The 20,339-nt window shown below is 42.3% G+C and overlaps 1 protein-coding gene across 1 annotated transcript in view; it reads right to left on the reverse strand.

Moving 5' to 3' along the window:
- The window catches only part of LOC311102369 (CAP-Gly domain-containing linker protein 4-like), a 121,589-nt gene that overhangs the window by 74,592 nt on the left and 26,658 nt on the right, over positions 1-20,339 (reverse strand). The window contains exons 4-7 of the mRNA XM_084143685.1: positions 11,396-11,535; positions 10,351-10,444; positions 9,985-10,146; positions 9,082-9,200 (exon numbers count right to left, since the gene is read on the reverse strand). Of these exons, the coding sequence (XP_083999811.1) occupies positions 9,082-9,200; positions 9,985-10,146; positions 10,351-10,444; positions 11,396-11,535 (515 nt within the window). The remainder of the gene's footprint in view (positions 1-9,081; positions 9,201-9,984; positions 10,147-10,350; positions 10,445-11,395; positions 11,536-20,339) is intronic.

Consider the following 20,339-nt stretch of genomic DNA (forward strand, 5'->3'; position numbering starts at 1 on the left):
CTTCTGACCCACTGGGAATGTGATGAAATAAATAAAAGCTGAAATAAATCATTCTCTCTACTATTATTCTGACATTTCACATTCTTAAAATAAGGTGGTGATCCTAACTGACCTAAGACAGGGCATTTTTACTAGGATTAAATGTCAGGAATTGTGAAAAACTGAGTTTAAATGTATTTTGGCTAAGGTGTAAATAAACTTCTGACTTCAACTGTAGGTGTGTGCCTTTCAAAATCATGTCCAGTCAATTGAATTTACCACGGGTGGACTCCAATCAAGTTGTAGAAACATCTCAAGGATGATCAATGGAAACAGGATGCACCTGAGCTCAATTTCGAGTCTCATAGTAAAGGGTCTGAATACTTATGTAAATAATGTACTTCTGTTTTTATTTTGAATACATTTGAAAACATTTCTAAAAACCTGTTTTTCGCTTTGTCATTAAGGGGTATTGTGTGTAGATTGATGAGGAATACCATGTATTTAATCAATTTTGCAATAAGGCTGTAACGTATCAAAATGTGTAAAAAGTGAAGGGGTCTGAATACTTTCCGAATGCACTGTACGAGCAGTGAAACATAACTATATTTTGCAGTCGACCTCTCATTAAATTCCTTCTCAATGATAATTTATGTAAAATGCAGGTAAAGCCACACAGGGCAAGGACTGTGATGGAGTATGAAAAGGTAAAAAGTCCCTTGATTTACTGTCTCATAGAGATGACAAGATTCTTTCGTGGCACGGACAGAGCGGAGACTGAAGCCCAAGAAAGCTTCCAAATTATGGATGACGAGGCACGTACTGATACCAGGACATGCTGACCAAGGATGCTGATGTGGAGCCTGTAAATACCCTTTGACCTTGAGTCTCCACCCAACACCTTATACCATCCTGCACTGTAAATACTTTTAGAGTACTGCACTTTGTCAAGAGTAGCATTCTGGAATGATCAACTTTTGTGATGGTGGCCTAGCGGTTAGAGTGTTGGGCCAGTAACCGAAAGGTTGTTGGTTCGAATACCGGAGCCAACAAGGTGAAAAATCTGTTGATGTTCCCTTATGCAAGGCACTTAACCCTAATTTGCTCCAGGGGCGGCATACTACTATGGCTGACCCTGTAAAACCACACATTTCACTGCACCTATTCAGTGTGTGACAGTAAAAAACCTTATTTTGGGAAGTCCCTCTTGCAATGACGAAGCGCTACCGAGGTCAACAAACAAACATGTGTTCACACACACACACACTGAGCTGACCTAGAAGTAATCCGTTTTGAGAGCCAGCAAATCCATCACTCGCTTTGTGAAATCTTGACTGGCAGGTGATCTGATGCGTCTGGTAGAGATCTGATGCGTCGCAGATTTCACAATGACTGATTTGCTGGCTCTCAAAACTGATGAATTCTAAGTCAGCTCTGTGTGTGTGTGTGTGTGTGTGTGTGTGTGTGTGTGTGTGTGTACACGTTGTTTGCTGGTGATCTGTGCCAATCGAGATCTGATGCGGCGCAAATGTTCCAAAGCGAGCACTGACCGAGCTATAACAAACCCCCTGAAAAACTACCAACCTAGAAATTAGAAAGTGGTGGTATGAGCCAACAGTCAATACACCAAAGAACTGAGTCGAGCAGATAGACAGAAGTGGTAGCACTGCTGACTCCGGACTACACATTACCCCCAGAGGCAGAAGTTCAAACCACATCCTGTCGCCTGATCCCTTTCCTTGCTGTCTGAATAAAAAGTACACAGCATTCTCCTTAAAAAAGTAAGAAGAAAAGGAGCAGACAAAATGTTCTACTTATATCAACAGTACGTTTCTTGACAGCTCATAGACTTTGTAACAGCTAGGTCAATTAGGACTATAGAAAAACAGCAATATATTTTTGCCCTGCATCCTTTTCATGCTTATGTGTTAAGCTGCCGATTAATGTTCATGACCTCTAGCACTGTCATAGTCTTGGATCTTTGTATTCCTTGGAGACCAAGTCTTGTTTTCAAGAGAGGTTGAAAATTATAGCCAGTGCACTGTGCCAAATAACACATCAGTTTTCTCCACAAAGCTCTCTAGTTGTGTAAGGAGCAGAATCCATTCACAGATACGCTAGCACTCTGCTGCCCTCATGTGATCAAATAAAGCATATCTAATGACGCAGAATGGGCAGAATGATTTGGGTAAATCCACTCGAATGCAAATATGGACAACATTGCATGAGGGCGCATTGTCAATTTCACCTGGTGCGAGTCTCTATTCAAAGTAAATGTCAGAGTTGAATCAGGGAGCCACTGCAGCAAAGCTCTCAGCATACGCTTTGCAGAGCTACAGAGACAAAAAGTCTCATAGTCAGAGCTTACATGAGAGAGCATTTTGTCTAAGATGAGAGAGGGCAATTCAAAGCACATCAAAGACATTGGTATTCCAAACTAATGCCTGTTTAGTGTACTGCGCCAACTGATTTGGAATAAAGCCAAATGGTAAATGTGATACACACAAAAAGTTTGAATATCTGAAATTGACTTCAAGGTAAGCCTAACTGTGCGGGTGAACGATGCTGTTTCTTTGATTAATATGATGTAATGTCATCTCATGACCATTTCGACTTACAGCGGTGTAGAAAAAAATAAACAAAACCAATACACACTGGGTAACACCAGCCTGTTCAAATAGCTTGCCTCTCATGAGCACAGTTACAGCTACGCTCCGTTGAGAAGGCTATGCTACAAGACTGCTTTACTAGCGCTGGCTGGAATATATTCCGGGACTCTGCCAATAGCGTCGATGAGCTACCCACCTGCGTCACCGGCTTCATTAGGAAATGCATCGCCGATGTTGTCCCCACAGTGACGCGCCGCTGCTTCCCCAATCAAAAGCCCCAGATTAACACAAGAGGTTGGCGCTAAAATAAAGGACAGGGCTACCGCTAACACAGCAAACCCAGAGGCTACGGCTGAGGACACAAACAAGTACAAGAAGTTCCGCTACGTCCTCCGCCGAGCCATCAAACAAGCAAAAGGACAATATAGGAACAAGGTGGAATCCTATTACACAGGCTCCGATGCCTGATGCATGTGGCAGGGGCTACAGTCCATTACAGATTACAAAGGAAGACCCAGCCATGATCTGTCCAACGATGCCTTTCTACCAGATGAACTCAATGCATTCTATGCACGCTTAAAAAAATTATACAAAAAAACGGAGCCGTGCACGAGGGCAACGGCTGACCCAGGGGACTGAGTGATCTAGCTCTGCGAGGTCGACATGAGTAAGGTTATTAATCAGGTCAACACTCGTAAGGCCGCGGGGCCGGACAGTATTCCAGGGCTCGTTCTCAGAGCATGTGCAGAACAGCTGGCAGGCATATTCACGATCATCTTCATCGATGGGTCTGCAGTGGAACGGGTCGAGAACTTCAAGTTCCTCTGTGTCCAAATCACTAAGGACTTAAAATGGTCCACACACACGCAATCAGTCGCGAAGAAGCCATGACAGTGCCTCTTCCCCCTCAAGAGGTTGAAAAGATTTTCCATGGGCCCTCAAATCCTCTAAAAGTTCTACAGCTGCACCATTGAGAGCATCTTAACTGGCTGCATCACTGCTTGGTATGGCAACTGTACCGCCTTCAATGCATGGCCCTACAGAGGGTGGTGCGGACAGCCCAGTATATCACTGGAGCTGAGCTCCCTGCCATCCAGGACCTCTATATCAGGCGGTGTGAAAGGAAGGCCCAGAAAATGTTTCTAAACTCCAGCCACCCAAGCCATAGACTGTTCTCTCTGCTTCCGCACAGCAAGCGGAGCAGAGCAACAAGTCTGACACCAACAGGCTCCTGAACAGCTTCTATCCTCAAGACCGCTAAATATCTACCAAAATGGCTACATGGACTATCTGCATTGACCCTTTTAGTTTGTTTATATTTTTGCACTGTCTCTATGCACACTCTACACACTCACTCCCAAACACTCACACTCCAACACACACTTAATTTGCTCACACACAGATAACACGCACACACATTCATACTGACACTACACACATGCACACACACTCGTATACGCTGCTGCTACTCTGTCATATATCCCGATGCCTAGTCACCTTACCCCTATACATATCTAACCCTACCACTCCAGTATCCCTGCACATTGTACATATGGTATTGGCACTGACCATGGAACTGACCCTGTATATAGCTTACTTACTTTCTCGTGTTCTTCTTTATTTCTATTTCTCGTTTGTTTTTGTTCTACTTGACTTTATTTATTTTGATAGTACTACTGATATTAATTACTGCATTGTTGGGAAAGAACAAGCAAAAAATTACACTGTTCTTGTGCACGTGACAATAAAAACTAGAAACTACAGAGGAAGGAGAAGCTCCACGCTCCTTCCCCCCACAAAAAAAAATTGGCAGAACTACAACGTGTAGTTAACAATCATTATCATCATCATCCTCGGGAATGTTATTGGAAGTATACACATGAAGCTACACTTCTTGATGGATGTAATCTAACAATAGTTAGACTGTCCTATCTTTCTAATTGACAGAATGTGATCAGGCTTGGAGAGATGATTACAAATGCTTATGAACCTCAAATGACCAAGCCTGTGCCTTTCACAACATGAATGAACTCCCATCACCTCTCCTGCTCCTTACTTATTGCACCATCTCACTGATTAACAATGTGCAGTGGTGAGTCACAAGCATTACTGAATCAAACAGAGGGGATGGCAGTATGGAGGACTAACGCAGGAGCTTTTCTTTAAATTGATTTATCGGGACAGGACAGTAGAGTGGGAGGGGCTGAGAACTTATATCCTCCGCCTACATCGCTGCAATCTAGGTGTTTTCTACTGCATTTTTTTATCCACATTTTTTAGTTTTTTGATAATTTGTTGAGAGATTAACTGAAATATCTGGTGGTGATTGATTATGGCAAGTCTGTTTTGTTTTGGCTAGGCTAGCACATATAGCTAGCTAATATGATTTGAATGATGCAACAACACCAGATCAACAGCATCAGCTTTTTGGCCACCTGCCCTGGTCCCTAGAGGGGAGTGGACTGCAGTGTGATGGGATGCAGAGGCTCGCCTCGTAGGGGGCTTTTCCAGACTACTGCTGAGGTGTGGTGGTCTTACTGATGCTTTTACAGTCACCGAAGCATCACCCAGGTGGGTGCTACATTTCAGTAGTGGAGGATTCAGCCTACCTACGGAAGAGGGACTGTGAACATCGAAGAAGACAAGGTGCCCGATGAAGAACTCTTTGTCCTGTTTGTCAGATGTTTCTACCTCCCTGCCTGGCTGTTCCATCTATGATCAAGATACTACCTTTCCGAACTGCCTATCATCTATAGCTGTGGAAGGTCATCACCGAAGAACTGCCAGATCCCTAAATTAGTTTTTTGTGTGTTTTATTTTTAAAGCGACTTTGAGATTGTCAGACCCTACACCCAAACGAGGGCACTACATTCATCCACCTCTAGCCTGCTAGCTCCCCTACCTCTACGGAAGCACAGTTCCCGCTCAGCCCAGTCAAAGCTATTCGCTGCTCTGGCACCCCAATGGTGGAACAAGCTCCCCCACGACGCCAGGACAGCGGAGTCACTGACCACCTTCCGGAGACACTTGAAACCCTACCTCTTTAAGGAATACCTGGAATAGTATAAAAGTAATCCTTCTTCACCCACACCCCATAAAAAAAAGTAAAGTGGTTGTCCCACTTGCTATCATAAGTTGAATGCACCAATTTGTAAGTCGCTCTGGATAAGAGCGTCTGCTAAATGATGTAAATGTAATCAATCAACCAATCAATCAATCAATCGTTTTCATTTGACCTTGACAAAATGAACATTCCCTCATACTGTTACCTCTACCTGAGAACCAACCAAAATGTTCCAGGAACATTTCTCTTTAGCTAGAGACTCAGAGGCTGAGCCACAGAGACTCTTTACTTGTCCCCCCTCTGGGCCTTACACGCTTAAACAGGCGTCGCACGTTGTTCGAGACACAGTGTGCCGGGTTGCCTCGCATGACCTCTGGGTGTTGCGTTCCTCTCCCCTCGCACCGAGGGCGTGTAAAATTAGTTTAGGAGATAAATTAGTGCTGTTAATTTGCAGAAAAAGCCTGTGGGAGAGAGCTAAATGAGAGAGTTGGGGAGGGTAAAGCGAAGTGCGAGTCAGGCATAGGCGGGATGTGTGACATCTTCAGTGCCGAAGAAACACACATCTGCTCGACGGAGTCTTTGTGTCACAAGGATTGCACATTCCTGAGGGGTATGATTTCGAGAGAGGGGAATGAGTGGAAAGGAGGTGTGACGGTATGTGTGACTGTGTGTGTGGTGTGTATATTCACGTGCTATGATGACTATGCATGAGTGAAATGGAGAACATCCATACAGTGGGGAAAAAAAGTATTTAGTCAGCCACCAATTGTGCAAGTTCTCCCACTTAAAAAGATGAGAGAGGCCTGTAATTTTCATCATAGGTACACGTCAACTATGACAGACAAATTTAGAATTATTTTTCCAGAAAATCACATTGTAGGATTTTTAATGAATTTATTTGCAAATTATGGTGGAAAATAAGTATTTGGTCACCTACAAACAAGCAAGATTTCTGGCTCTCACAGACCTGTAACTTCTTCTTTAAGAGGCTCCTCTGTCCTCCACTCGTTACCTGTATTAATGGCACCTCTCTGAACTTGTTATCAGTATAAAAGACACCTGTCCACAACCTCAAACAGTCACACTCCAAACTCCACTATGGCCAAGACCAAAGAGCTGTCAAAGGACACCAGAAACAAAATTGTAGACCTGCACCAGGCTGGGAAGACTGAATCTGCAATAGGTAAGCAGCTTGGTTTGAAGAAATCAACTGTGGGAGCAATTATTAGGAAATGGAAGACATACAAGACCACTGATAATCTCCCTCGATCTGGGGCTCCATACAAGATCTCACCCCGTGGGGTCAAAATGATCACAAGAACGGTGAGCAAAAATCCCAGAAACACACGGGGGGACCTAGTGAATGACCTGCAGAGAGCTGGGACCAAAGTAACAAAGCCTACCATCAGTAACACACTACGCCGCCAGGGACTCAAATCATGCAGTGCCAGACGTGTCCCCCTGCTTAAGCCAGTACATGTCCAGGCCCGTCTGAAGTTTGCTAGAGTGCATTTGGATTATCCAGAAGAGGATTGGGAGAATGTGATATGGTCAGATGACTTTTTGGAAAAAACTCAACTCGTCGTGTTTGGAGGACAAAGAATGCTGAGTTGCATCCAAAGAACACCATACCTACTGTGAAGCATGGGAGTGGAAACATCATGCTTTGGGGCTGTTTTTCTGCAAAGGGACCAGGATGACTGATCTGTGTAAAGGAAAGAATGAATGGGGCCATGTATCATGAGATTTTGAGTGAAAACCTCCTTCCATCAGCAAGGGCATTGAAGATGAAACGTGGCTGGGTCTTTCAGCATGACAATGATCCCAAACACACCGCCCGGGCAACGAAGGAGTGGCTTCGTAAGAAGCATTTCAAGGTCCTGGAGTGGCCTAGCCAGTCTCCAGATCTCAACCCCATAGAAAATCTTTGGAGGGAGTTGAAAGTCCGTGTTGCCCAGCGACAGCCCCAAAACATCACTGCTCTAGAGGAGATCTGCATGGAGGAATGGGCCAAAATACCAGCAACAGTGTGTGAAAACCTTGTGAAGACTTACAGAAAACGTTTGACCTGTGTCATTGCCAACAAAGTGTATATAACAAAGTATTGAGAAACTTTTGTTATTGACCAAATACTTATTTTCCACCATAATTTGCAAATAAATTCATTAAAAATCCTACAATGTGATTTTCTGGATTTTTTTTTCTCATTTTGTCTGTCATAGTTGACGTGTACCTATGATGAAAATTACAGGCCTCTCTCATCTTTTTAAGTGGGAGAACTTGCACAATTGGTGGCTGACTAAATACTTTTTTTCCCCACTGTATGTAGAAATGCAGACTTTTCATATGAATGAGAAGGCATGTGTACATGTGTTTGCGTACATTCGTTTGTGCATGTGTATTTACAAACAAATGTGGCGAGCATGTGCATTTGTGTGTGTGTGTGTGAGTGTGTATTTAACCACAAACCACTCCTATAATTCAAGCCGACACTGGGTTTGTCGGCCTACTTTGTCACTGTCCCACTTCCTAGTCCTCTCTATGGTGTTGAGAACTATTTGTGTGACACTCCAAATGTTGTGTTATGCCAATTAAGATCTATAGGTTGCATGTATACTCCTCTCTACACAGTGACTGCTCATATCAAGGGGCACGTTGGTCATAAACATGAAAAGGTTATAGGGTCTCCATTTCTGAAGAACTACGTAAATATATTCAGCACAAAGTTCAACATTTAAAAATTGTATGGGGTTATGGTAAAATGGGGTTATGGTAAAATGGGAGTAAAGTGGTCTTGAGTTGTGTTTTACATTAGTCAAATGTGAGGAGAGACAGCTGAACAGCCTCTAAGCTGGTCAGGTAGGTGGTACCAGGTAGCTACCAACTGAGTTGAATTATGTTACAAGAAGTAAAAACTCCGAGTGGCGCAGTGGTCTAAGGCACTAGACCAGTGCTAGCTGTGCCGCTAGAGATCCTGGTTCGAATCCAGGCTCTGTCGTAGCCGGCCGCGACCGGGAGACCCATGGGGCGGCGCACAATTGGCCCAGCGTCGTCCAGGGTAGGGGAGGGAATGGCCGACAGGGATGTAGCTCAGTTGGTAGAGCATGGTGTTTGCAACGCCAGGGTTGTGGGTTCGATTCCCACGGGGGGGCCAGTATGAAAAATAAAATAATGTATGCACTAACTGTAAGTCGCTCTGGATAAGAACGTCTGCTAAATGACTAAAATGTAAAAAGGTACCCATTGACACCACATTTCCCAGTAAGCAGCAGGCAAATAAACAGCACAGAGCGATTTAGGCCTGGTTTCCTGGACACAGCTTCAGCCTAGTCATAGACTAAAAAACATGTTCAATGGACATTCTCTGTTGAAAGTGTCTGGGAAATCAAGGTGTTCATCCAAGGGGAAGGGCAATTGGGGGGAACATACCCTGAAGGCGGGGTTAGCTCCCAGCTCCAGCAGACACTTGACTGCAGAGGTGCACAGGTTGGAGGCGGCAATGTGTAGGGCCGTGCCGAAGTCAAAGTCACTGCAGGTGGTGTCTACCTCTGAAACAAGGTCATAGATCAAATTAAATTAGATTAAATTACACTTCATTGTCTGCTTTTGAAGAAATGTGCTTTGTATCTCAATGCTTCATCACCACAATAATACAAAACGTTTAAGGAGAGAGAGAAGTGTCACATGCTGAAAGTCAGCAAATGTTATTGAGTAAGTGTTGTCTATTTACTGTTTGTGTCTGTTTATTCAGTATATTTGAAAAAGAAAGTGAGAGCCTCACACACTAGGAGCTCAGTGCTTGTCATTATACCTTGAACACAGTATGTCGAAACATTAGTTATAAAATTATTGCGTCTGAGCTCCTAGAGTGTGAGGCTCTCCTTTTCTTTTTGAAGTGTTCTACTCCGCTAGACATCACCTTGCCTAAACAGGTTTGCCTCCAGATTATTCTGTATATTTGCCTACACAAGTACCCCCTTTGCACATACTGTATGAGCGTCCTATTCTGAAAACTGGAAGCTTGAATCCCTATTCTTTGAGATCATGTGAGTGTGGTTGCAGGGGACAAAGTATCAAATGACAGTGTTTGTGGCAAGTTCCTTTCCCTTCGTAGCATTCTCTCCACTTATCTGTTACGCAGTTTATCTATCCTGACCACATTGTCTTTCCTTTGTTGTTGTCTCTCTTCTCCCCTCTCCCCTCTCTTCTCCCCTATCCCCCTCCTTACTCCCCCTTCTCCAAACTCTCCTCAATCTCTGTGCCCTGACCTTACTACTACCCCCCCCACCTACTCCTCCTCCCCTCTCTCCCCCATCTACCCCCTTTCCTCACCCCCGGGCTGGGAGGCATGCAGCACCACCCGGATGAGCTGGGGCACATCGAAGTAGGCGGCGTAGTGCAGGGCATTCATGTTGGTCCAGCGCGACCGCAGACCAGGCTCCGCCCCCAGGGACAGGAGCTGCTGGGCGAAGCTGGCCGCCGTGTCTGCGTCACCTGAGGGGACAGAGAGACGGTCAATGGCCGCCAGAACACTACAGTACACAATGTCCGTGCGGACTTTAAACCTTTCAAACAATATTTCTCACAGACAGAGAGACAGAGAGAGATAGAGACAAACAAACAGACAGACACTCCTTCAATCACTTGCACGTGTGTGCGACTGCACTAACACACCTACATACTCTTTCCTCTACTCACCTATGCCGGGTGCCCCCGCCTTGCAGCAGTAGTGCAGGAGGCTCATGTCGGTCAAGCCATCTCGGTCGTTCACACCACAGCCCCTCTTTAGGATCTAACAGTGGCGCAACGATAAGCATCACTGCTATGTCTAAATAGTCAGTTAGCTATGTGGAACACAGATCTAATAATAGCCATGATAACCTAGAAATGTCTGAAACCAAGGGATTTTACAGCACTGAACCAATGCTAACTTGAGAGGCTGAAAACACAAACAAAGATGGCTATCACTTTTGTTGTGGGAAGTCATGCGTGAGGAGGTCTTTTTTTTTTTTTTGCAATGCTATGTTATCACTGAAGCAAGTTGTAAGCTTTGGAATTCACAGAGAAATGTCCACCTGCCTAAATGCTACATTTCACTAAGGACAGAGGCAGAGTTGTTCCCTTTCTCAGGGGGTCAATTATCCAGTTGCACACTATCTAGAGAAAGTAATAAAAAGTTAAAGAATTTTGTTGGAGTCTTGTACAACACTGAGCACTAAGACATGGGAGGGCGAGAGATTACATTTGAGTTCAATTAAGATCAGAGCTCATTGTACTGTACAGTATGTTACAGTATTTAAATTAAAAAAGTTGTTTTCCACAGGTGATATAGCTACACTGAATAGTTATTTTATCATACAAATGAATGTTTTTGTACATGTTTTTCACACATGTTTTTGAGTGTGAGTGTGACTGACTGACTGATGCCGGATTCAAACTATAGACCCAAATCGAGCCAGCACAGTATGGTTCGGGTCAGCCCCATAGTGTGAATCAGGCATTAGTGTCCTCATTGACAATGTCCTATGTGTTGACTGTTTGTCTACAACCCCAGGAAGATAAGCGTTGGACAAATGGGTTATCTTAATGAACTAACCTAGAGAGATATTAATGATGCGTCCCAAATGCCACCCTATGCCCTTTATATAGTGCACTACTTTTGACCAGAGCCATATGGGCACTAAATAGGGAAGACGGTGACATTTGGGACACAGACTAGGTGTAATGGAGGAAGAAGGGTCACCTCGTTGCCGATCAGGCTGATATTCTTCTGGACCTGGGGCACCCACTGCCTGAGTACGGCGAACAGCTCCGGTACAGTGGTGCTGGGCTCCAACAGCACCTCCCTGCACTGGGGCTCCTCGGGGTCAAAGAAGGAGAACTCTGGAGGAGGGAACGAGAGCAAAAACAGAAATACTCTTTTCATCCTGTCACTTGCAATCAGACCTGGGGTGTATTCACTAGGAACCAAACGGAAGCAAATGGCCGAAACGGGGAGAGACTAACCTGAACTTGTCTAATTAGATACGCTCCATTTTGTTATGGTTGGCAACTGTGTGCATTAATGAATACACCCCTGGGTTCAAATAGTATTTGAAATAATTTCAACTACTTCCTCTGGGCTTGATAGAGGATGTCTGGTAAAATGGAAGCAAAAGAATCTAGTTGCAAAACTGCAAACCCTGCCCATCTGGCACGCAAGACAGGCTACAACAAATGCTGAAAGTATATTAAAGATTTCGATTAATATTTAAACCCAGGTCTGCTTGCAATTAATACATTCAGTATACTGTATGTGTGCACGATAAGTACTATGAGTGAAACCTACAACCAAGGCGATATGAAATGTCACGAATAGAGCTGATGTGATTCCTTATGCTACATATCAATGCCAGGCAACTTCATACTACGGAATATAGTTCTATATGAACATCCCACAACGTTGTGCTGTGGTGAACGCAGCCCCGGTGTTGCAAGCACCATGCTCTAACCAACTGTGCCATCTGAATCACAGAAGAACGTGGGTGGATGAGAAAAGAGCCAAGATGCCACCATCACTTACTTGCGCTTTTCTGTTCTTACTACCACTGACTTCAGCAAGTAAGGTTTTAATTGCAATGGCTGTGATCTGTGGTTGTCTTACATGGTTTTTGAAGGAGGAATAACTTGCAATGACTTTGATATGTGATTGTCTTATCAACCTTAGTTGAATACAATGAGTGTAAGTCGCTCTGGATAAGAGCTTCTGCTAAATGACCAAATTGTAATGTAAATGTAGGAAATTAGGGACCTTGTCTGGAATCTGAGGTATCGTGTTGTCGAAATCAAGCCTCACACACACCGCTCCAATCAATTTCTTGCCTGGAATTTGAATTTGAATTTGAATTTTAAAAGGTCAATCTGCATTTTCTACATACATTTTTGGATTTGTAAATTAATTATATACACCTATTGATTCTTGAAGATTATAACTTAGAAATGCCTCATGAGCATAGTTGAACAGTCGTACCCCATCAGAACCCAAAACATAAGTTTGTCTTCCTCCAATGTTTGTAAACAATTTAAATGTAAACAAACTATATAGCCACAAAACATATTTTTTATATAAAATATCCTTGCATCTATAGCTCTATCTATGAATTTGAGAGTGGTTACATAGTTTTTACCCTATACCTCAGCTTTTTACAAAAACAGTGGCGGGATGTCACTTTGTTATCTGAGGAATTGTGTTGCTGAAACCAAGTCTCACACACACACACACACACACACACACACGCACACACACACACACACCCACCCACCCATCCATATTGGTACAAACAGAAGCATTGACAACTACAACAACACCACTCATGGCTCAACAAAGTTGAGGATCCAACAGTTAGGTATTGCCAACTGCAGTGCACAAACAATTGTGCTCTCAACCATTACAAGTTAGTGTAGTAGTATATATTGAACCTATTTTTTGGCAAACCCTAGGGTTGCAAAATTCTGGTAACTTTCTCCAAATTCCCAGGTTTTCCATAAATCCCTGTTGGAAGATTCCCGTAATATGAAGGGAATAAGCAGAAAACCAGGAATCCTTCAAACAGGATTTCTGGGAAAGTTCCCGGAATATTGCAACCCTCAACGAACCTATGCAAGTTTTACAAATCATAAACCATTAGGGAGAGAAAATGTGCTCCAAATTTCACATTGGCCTTATCTGCCTGCCATGACTCAACTTCAATATCAGCAAGAAAAGTGTCAGGAGTTGTCCTTTTCCCCCTTAACCAGTTACAAAACTATGTGACAGTCAAATACAGGAAGGCAGAGATACTTTTGAAGAGATGGGAAACTCCATTGGAATCGTATTAACGGCCATTGTGACGTTGCAAGTACGTTGTCAATGGGAGTCAAATGTGCGCAAACACAAAATAACAACATGAGCATGACTTACATGAACAAGTGCATTTCTCCATTCATTTCCCGCTGGGATTCTTATCTCCTCCTTTTCTAATATCTCTGAGGTAGGCCTATTTGGTTTATAGCTAATTTGTTTACAAGTACTGTGCGGCAACATGGTATTCTTACAGGAGTAGTTCAGAATTTTACAACTTGATGTTATATGGTTCCTCACCCTGAAAGTAGTCTATGGGCCAGGATAAACTGTAATACAAGGTTCAGTTTTCTTTTACCAGCCACTCCAAACTTCAGCTAACTTTAGCCACCACAAGCTAACAATCAATGGAAATTACAGGGGCAACCAAACATGTTTTTTTTACAGAATGGCTGTGGATCCGACTTTTCCGGACCTTTCCTCCTAACAGCTAAATATCCCAAAACCTCTGTGCATGTGCGGAACCCTCCACTCCACGCAGAGTCTCCGCTCCATTTGTAGAGAAAGTTATTTTACAGCCCAATGGTAGCGAACAGGCTACTCTAGCAAATGGTGCTTGTTTAATAAAGTTAGATCAAAGCCGAATCAATGTCTGCAAGATCACATAATGAAAGTATTCTACATAACAGAAACAAATATAATAGCATAGTATAACGTTACTGTAAGACAAAAAACACAACCATTTCTTAAGAGGTGTTAGGACGATTGTGCGAATGGCGCATTTTTCCTCTCATGTATCCAAAACTCAACAGCTCGTGCCACAAGGCAAAATATGTGCTTTGATTTAAACTAAACACAGGTATACTATGCTACAGTTTGTTAACACCATCTACTCTAAAATTTGCTCACTGCACATAATTCAAAACCACACTGTAGGCTACTTTGAAACTGTAGCCTATACAGTGCATTCGTTAAGTATTCATACCCCTTTACTTTTTCCACATTTTGTTACGTTACAAGCTTATTCTAAAATTGATTAAAAAAAACAGTACCCCACAATGACAAAGCGAAAACATTTCTGCAAATGTATAACAAAAACAAAACAGAAATACCTTATTTACATAAGTATTCAGAACCTTTGCTATGAGACTCGAAATTGAGCTCAGGTACATCCTTATTCCATTGATCATCCTTGAAATGTTTCTACAACTTGATTTGAGTCCACCTGTGGTAAATTCAATTGATTGGACATGATTTGGAAAGGCACACACCTGTCTATATAAGGTCCCACAGTTGACAGTGCATGCCAGAGCAAAAACCAAGCCATGAGGTTGAAGGAATTGTCTGTAGAGCTCCGAGACAGGATTATGTCGAGGCACAGATCTGGGGAAGAACACCAAAGAATGTCTGCAGCATTGAAGGTCCCGAAGAACACAGTGGCCTCATCATTTTTAAATGGAAGACGTTTGGAACCACCAAGACTCATCCTAGAGCTGGCCGCCCAACCAAACTAAGCAATCGGGGGAGAAGGGCCTTGGTCAGGAAGGTAACCCGATGGTCACTCTGACAGAGCTCCAGAGTTCCTATGTGGAGATGGGAGAATCTTCCAAAAGGACAACCATCTCTGCAGTACCCCACCAAATCAGGCCTTTACGGTAGAGAGGCCAGACGGAAGCCACTCCTCAGTAAAAGACACATGACAACCTGCTTGGAGTTTGCCAAAAAGCTCCTAAAGACAAGAAACAAGATCTGGTCTGATGAAACCAAGATTGAACTCTTTGGCCTGAATGCCAAGCGTCACATCTGGAGGAAACCTGGCACCATCCCTACTGTGAAGCATGGTGGCAGCAGCATGCTGTGGGGATGTTCTTCAGCGGCAGGGACTGGGAGACTAGTCAGGATCGAGGCAAAGATGAACAGAGCAAAGTACAGAGAAATCCTTGATGAAAACCTACTTTCATAATTGTTTGAGGAGCTACTCATAGGTCGGCTGCGAGCTACTGGTAGCTAGCGACCGACCTGTTGAAGACCCCTGGTACAGTATATACGCACAATATACACACACACCACACTGAAACAAAACCACACACATTCACCACGCACGCAATTAATCACTCACACACACACACACACACACCACTGTTCTTTATTCTTACTCTTAGTATTATCTATTCTGATGCTTAGTCACTTTACCCTGCCTTCATGTACATATTTACCTCTAATACCTCGTACCCCTTCACATTGAGCTGGTACTGGTACTCCCTGTGCATAGCTTAATTTTTCTGTAGTCTATTCCTCGTGTTACTATTTTATTCATATTTTTTAACTCTGCATCCTTATGAAGGGACTGTAAGCAAGCATTTCACGGCAAAGTCTACATCCGTTGGATTTGACGCAAGATTTGATTTGAGTAGAGCAAGGACGATAAACCGAAAATTATCGACACCGACCAAAACAACACTTATCGTGGACATTTTGCTGACATTGTTCATTAAGGTAAATACTAGAGAAATGTGAAGTTTGAAATTATATAAGTGGTAATATGGGTGATTGTTAAAGCCCCAGTGCAGTCAAAAAACTGATTTGCCTGTGTTTTATATATCTATAAACACAGTACCAGTCAAAAGTTTGGACAAACCTACTCATTCCAGGGTTTTTCTTCATTTTTACATTGTAGAATAATACACTATTGACATTCTCTCAACCAGATTCATGAGGTAGTCACCTGGAATTCATTTCAGATAAGCAAAGAGAAACAACAGTCCATCATTACTTTAAAGACATGAAGGTGAGTCAATACAGTCGCAAAAACCATCAAGTGCTATGACGAAACTGGCTCTCATGAGGACCGCCACAGGAGCGGAGTCACTGACCACCTTCCGGAGACACTTGAAACCCTACCTCTTTAAGGAATACCTGGAATAGTATAAAGTAATCCTTCTACCCCCCGGTGAAGCATGGAGGAGGTGGTGTGATGGTGGTTTGCTGGTGACACTGTCTGTGATTTATTTAGAATTCAAGGCACACTTAACCAGCATGGCTTCCACAGCATTCTGCAGTGATACGCCATCCCATCTGGTTTGGGCTTAGTGGAACAATCATTTGTTTTTCAACAGGACAATGACCCATCACACCTCCAGGCTGTGTAAGGGCTATCTTACCAAGAAAGAGAGTGATGATGTGCTGCATCAGATGACCTGGCCTCCACAATCCCCTGACCTCAACCCAATTGAGATGGTCTGGGATGAGTTGGACCGCAGAGTGAAGGAAAAGCAGCCAACAAGTGCTCAGCATATGTGGGAAGTCCTTCAAGACTGTTGGTAAATCATTAAAGGTGAAGCTGGTTGAGAGAATGCCAAGAGTGTGCAAAGCTGTCATCAAGGCAAAGGATGGAAATCTCAAAAATAAAATATATTTTGATTTGTTTAACACTTTTTTGGTTACAACATGATTCCATATGTGTTATTTCATGGTTTTGATGTCTGCACTATTATTCTACAATGTACAAAATAGTTAAAATAAAGAAAAACCCTTGAATGAGTAGGTGTGTCCAAACTTTTCACTGGTACTGTGTGTGTGTGTGTGTGTGTGTTATATATATATATATATATATACACACACACATATACACACACACACACACACAGTGCCTTCGGAAAGTATTCAGAAGCTTTGACGTTTTCCACATTTTGTTACGTTACATCCTTATTCTAAAATTGATTTTTTTTTTTAAATTCCCACATCAATCTACACACAATAACCCATAATGACAAATTAAAAACTGGTTTTTAGAAAAGTTTGCTAATTTATTAAAAATATAAAATATAAATATCACATTTACATATGCTACCAGTCAAAAGTTTGGACACACCTACTAATTCAAGGGTTTTTCTTTATTTTTACTATTTTTTACATTGTAGAATAATAGTGAAGACATCAAAACTATTAAATAACACATATGGAATTTGTTTAACACTTTTTTGGTTACTACATGATTCAATGTGTTATTTCATATGGGTTATTTCATAGTTATTTAACTTCACTGTTATTCTACAATGTAGAAAATAGTAAAAAATAAAGGAAAAACCCTTGAATGAATGGGTGTGTCCAAACTTTTGACTGGTACAAAGTATTCAGACCCTTTACTCAGTACTTTGTTGAAGCACTTTTGGCAGCCATTACAGCATCAAGTCTTCTTGGGTATGATGCTACAAGCCTGGCACACCTGTATTTGGGGAGTTTCTCCCATTCTTCGCTGAAGATCCTCTGGATGGGGAGCGTCGCTTCACAGCTATTTCCAGGTCTTTCCAGAGATGTTCGATCGGTTTCAAGTCCGGGCTCTGGCTGAACCACTCAAGGACATTCAGAAACTTGTCCCGAAGCCACTCCTGCTTTGCCTTGGCTGTGTGCTTAGGGTCGTTTTACTGTTGGAAGGTGAACCTTCACCCCAGTCTGAGGTCCTGAGCACTCTGGAGCAGGTTTTCATCAAGGATCTCTCTGTGCTTTGCTCCGTTCATCTTTGCCTCAATCCTAACTAGTCTCTCAGTCCCTGCCACTGAAAAACATCCCCACAGCATGATGCTGCCACCACCATGCTTCACCGTAGGGATGGTGCCAGGTTTCCTCCCCCGAATGCTCAGTTTGGTCAGGCGGCCAGCTCTAGAAAGAGTCTTGGTGGTTCCAAACTTCTTCAATTTAAGATGATGGAGACCACTGTGTTCTTGGGGACCTTCAATGTTGCAGACATTTCTTGGAACCCATATTCAGATCTGTGCCTCGACACAATCCTGTCTCGGAGCTCTACAGACAATTCCTTGGACCTCATGGCTTGGTTTTTGCTCTGACATGCACTGTCAACTGTGGGACCTTATATAGACAGGTGTGTGCCTTTCCAAATCATGTCCAATCAATTGAATTTACCACAAGTGGACTCCAGTCAAGTTGTAGAAACATCTCAAGGATGATCAACGGAAACAGGATGTACCTGAGCTCAATTTCGAGTCTCATAGCAGAGGGTCTGACTACTTACGTAAATAAGGTATCTGTTTTTTATTTTTAATACACTTGCAATCATTTCCAAAAACGCTCTGCCAATAACAGCTAGTTTTCAGTTTTCCCCTCCTCACTCAGACCACTCCCAGACAGTCTTAGCAAAAATCTTGCTTGAGAAATTGTTCTTTGCCAAGAAGCTATTCTTGTTTCTTTTTGACCATTTTAATTGAAAACAATCACAGTAAGGTACTTAATTGTTACCAGAAATGATTTGATATTGAGATAAAATGTCTGCATTGGACCTTTAATAGGACAATTGATAAGTACAACATTCAAAGCAGTAGTAGTAGTAGTAGTAGTAGTAGTAGTAGTAGTAGTAGTAGTAAGGGTAATAAAACATAACTGTGGTGCATGTTAATTTTACAAACATAAACAATACATTTATAATTATCGTGATCATTCACTCAAGTTATCGCGATATGGAATTTTGTCCATATTTCCCAGCTCTAATAGAGAGGGCCATGAAGAATAGGCGAGTAAACGATTATATCCACAGAAAGCTGGAAGGATGTAGAATACAGTGGGCTGGTCCATATTTGTGTGAGACTTACTGAATTGGCACAACCGAGGCTCAAAAACATCATACAAATAAAAAAAAATGTAAAGTATGAAATACAAATGTATATAATTATTCATGTAAATGAATAACGCTTTTCATCATTTGAATCCTTTACAAATATTGTTTCAAGCAGAGGGTTCATGACATGAGATGAAGGAATATTTTCAGTGTTTCCCCTATATTAATTTAGTATAATCAAGTATGTTGAAAATATACTAAAATCGGTGCCACCCCTCCAAAACATATGGAGTGGATGGTCAAACATTTTCAGTGTAAACTTAAATGACTAAAGCCAGATATAAAGTATGTAGAAAATATAATGGATCTATATATTTTTTAAATAAGATAATCTTTGAGAACTAAAAATCACCAAAATAAAAACTAGACAGTCAGGGAGAATCTAAAATTAAAGAAATGGCCCTCCATTGATTTTGTTATCATGTTTGAGTCACTCAGATAGTATAAGAACACGGCATAAGCCATGGCAAAATGTTTAGAATTGCTGGAAATTTGCTTTAAACCCCCCACCCCCCCCCCCCCCCACGCTAACTTTGCCACCGCTGCTGAAAGAAATCCTAAGGGAAACACTGATTTGTATAATACTGTTATACTACGTATACTATGAAGTTGAATATTTGTAAAAAATTAATTAAAAACATTCTCAAATTTTGAGGCACTAGTTCCATGAATTTCACTCTGTCGGACACGGACAAACGGTACACCATACAACTCACAAGGCCCAAGTGCTTATTTTGGTACAACTTGTGTCCCTATCAGACAAACCTGTCTATATTTATAGAAAATGCTAATGTGATGTCAAGCCCTATAGACGAAATACATATTTTTGGATTGTCCCGGTCGAGACTCATTCAATGGTACCTCGCAGTTCACTCTACCTCACACCGAAGTCCGTCTATAGCTGTTGACATCACATTAGCCTCTCTGAGCCAATTCAAATTTTGAAAGCACACTTATGAAACGTGGTGGAGTAGTACCGCTTATGTCACCTGGATGGCAGCATAATACACACCATTGAAATCACCGCAGCGAGCTGAATCCATATGTCAGATGTACAGGATATGTCAGACCTATAGTTTTTGATTTAATGGATCCATTCATTTTTGTCAGCTCAAGAGGTTTTAAGGCTTAGATTAACAATCAATGGATGTATGTACTCTGTGTGTGTGTGTATGTGTGTGTGTGTGTGTGTGTCTGACTGACATGTCTTTAGTGCGTGTATTACATTTTCTTACGTGT

The sequence above is a fragment of the Coregonus lavaretus genome (assembly GCF_964263955.1).
Source record: "Coregonus lavaretus genome assembly, chromosome: 27".
Taxonomy (NCBI): Eukaryota; Metazoa; Chordata; class Actinopteri; order Salmoniformes; family Salmonidae; genus Coregonus; species Coregonus lavaretus.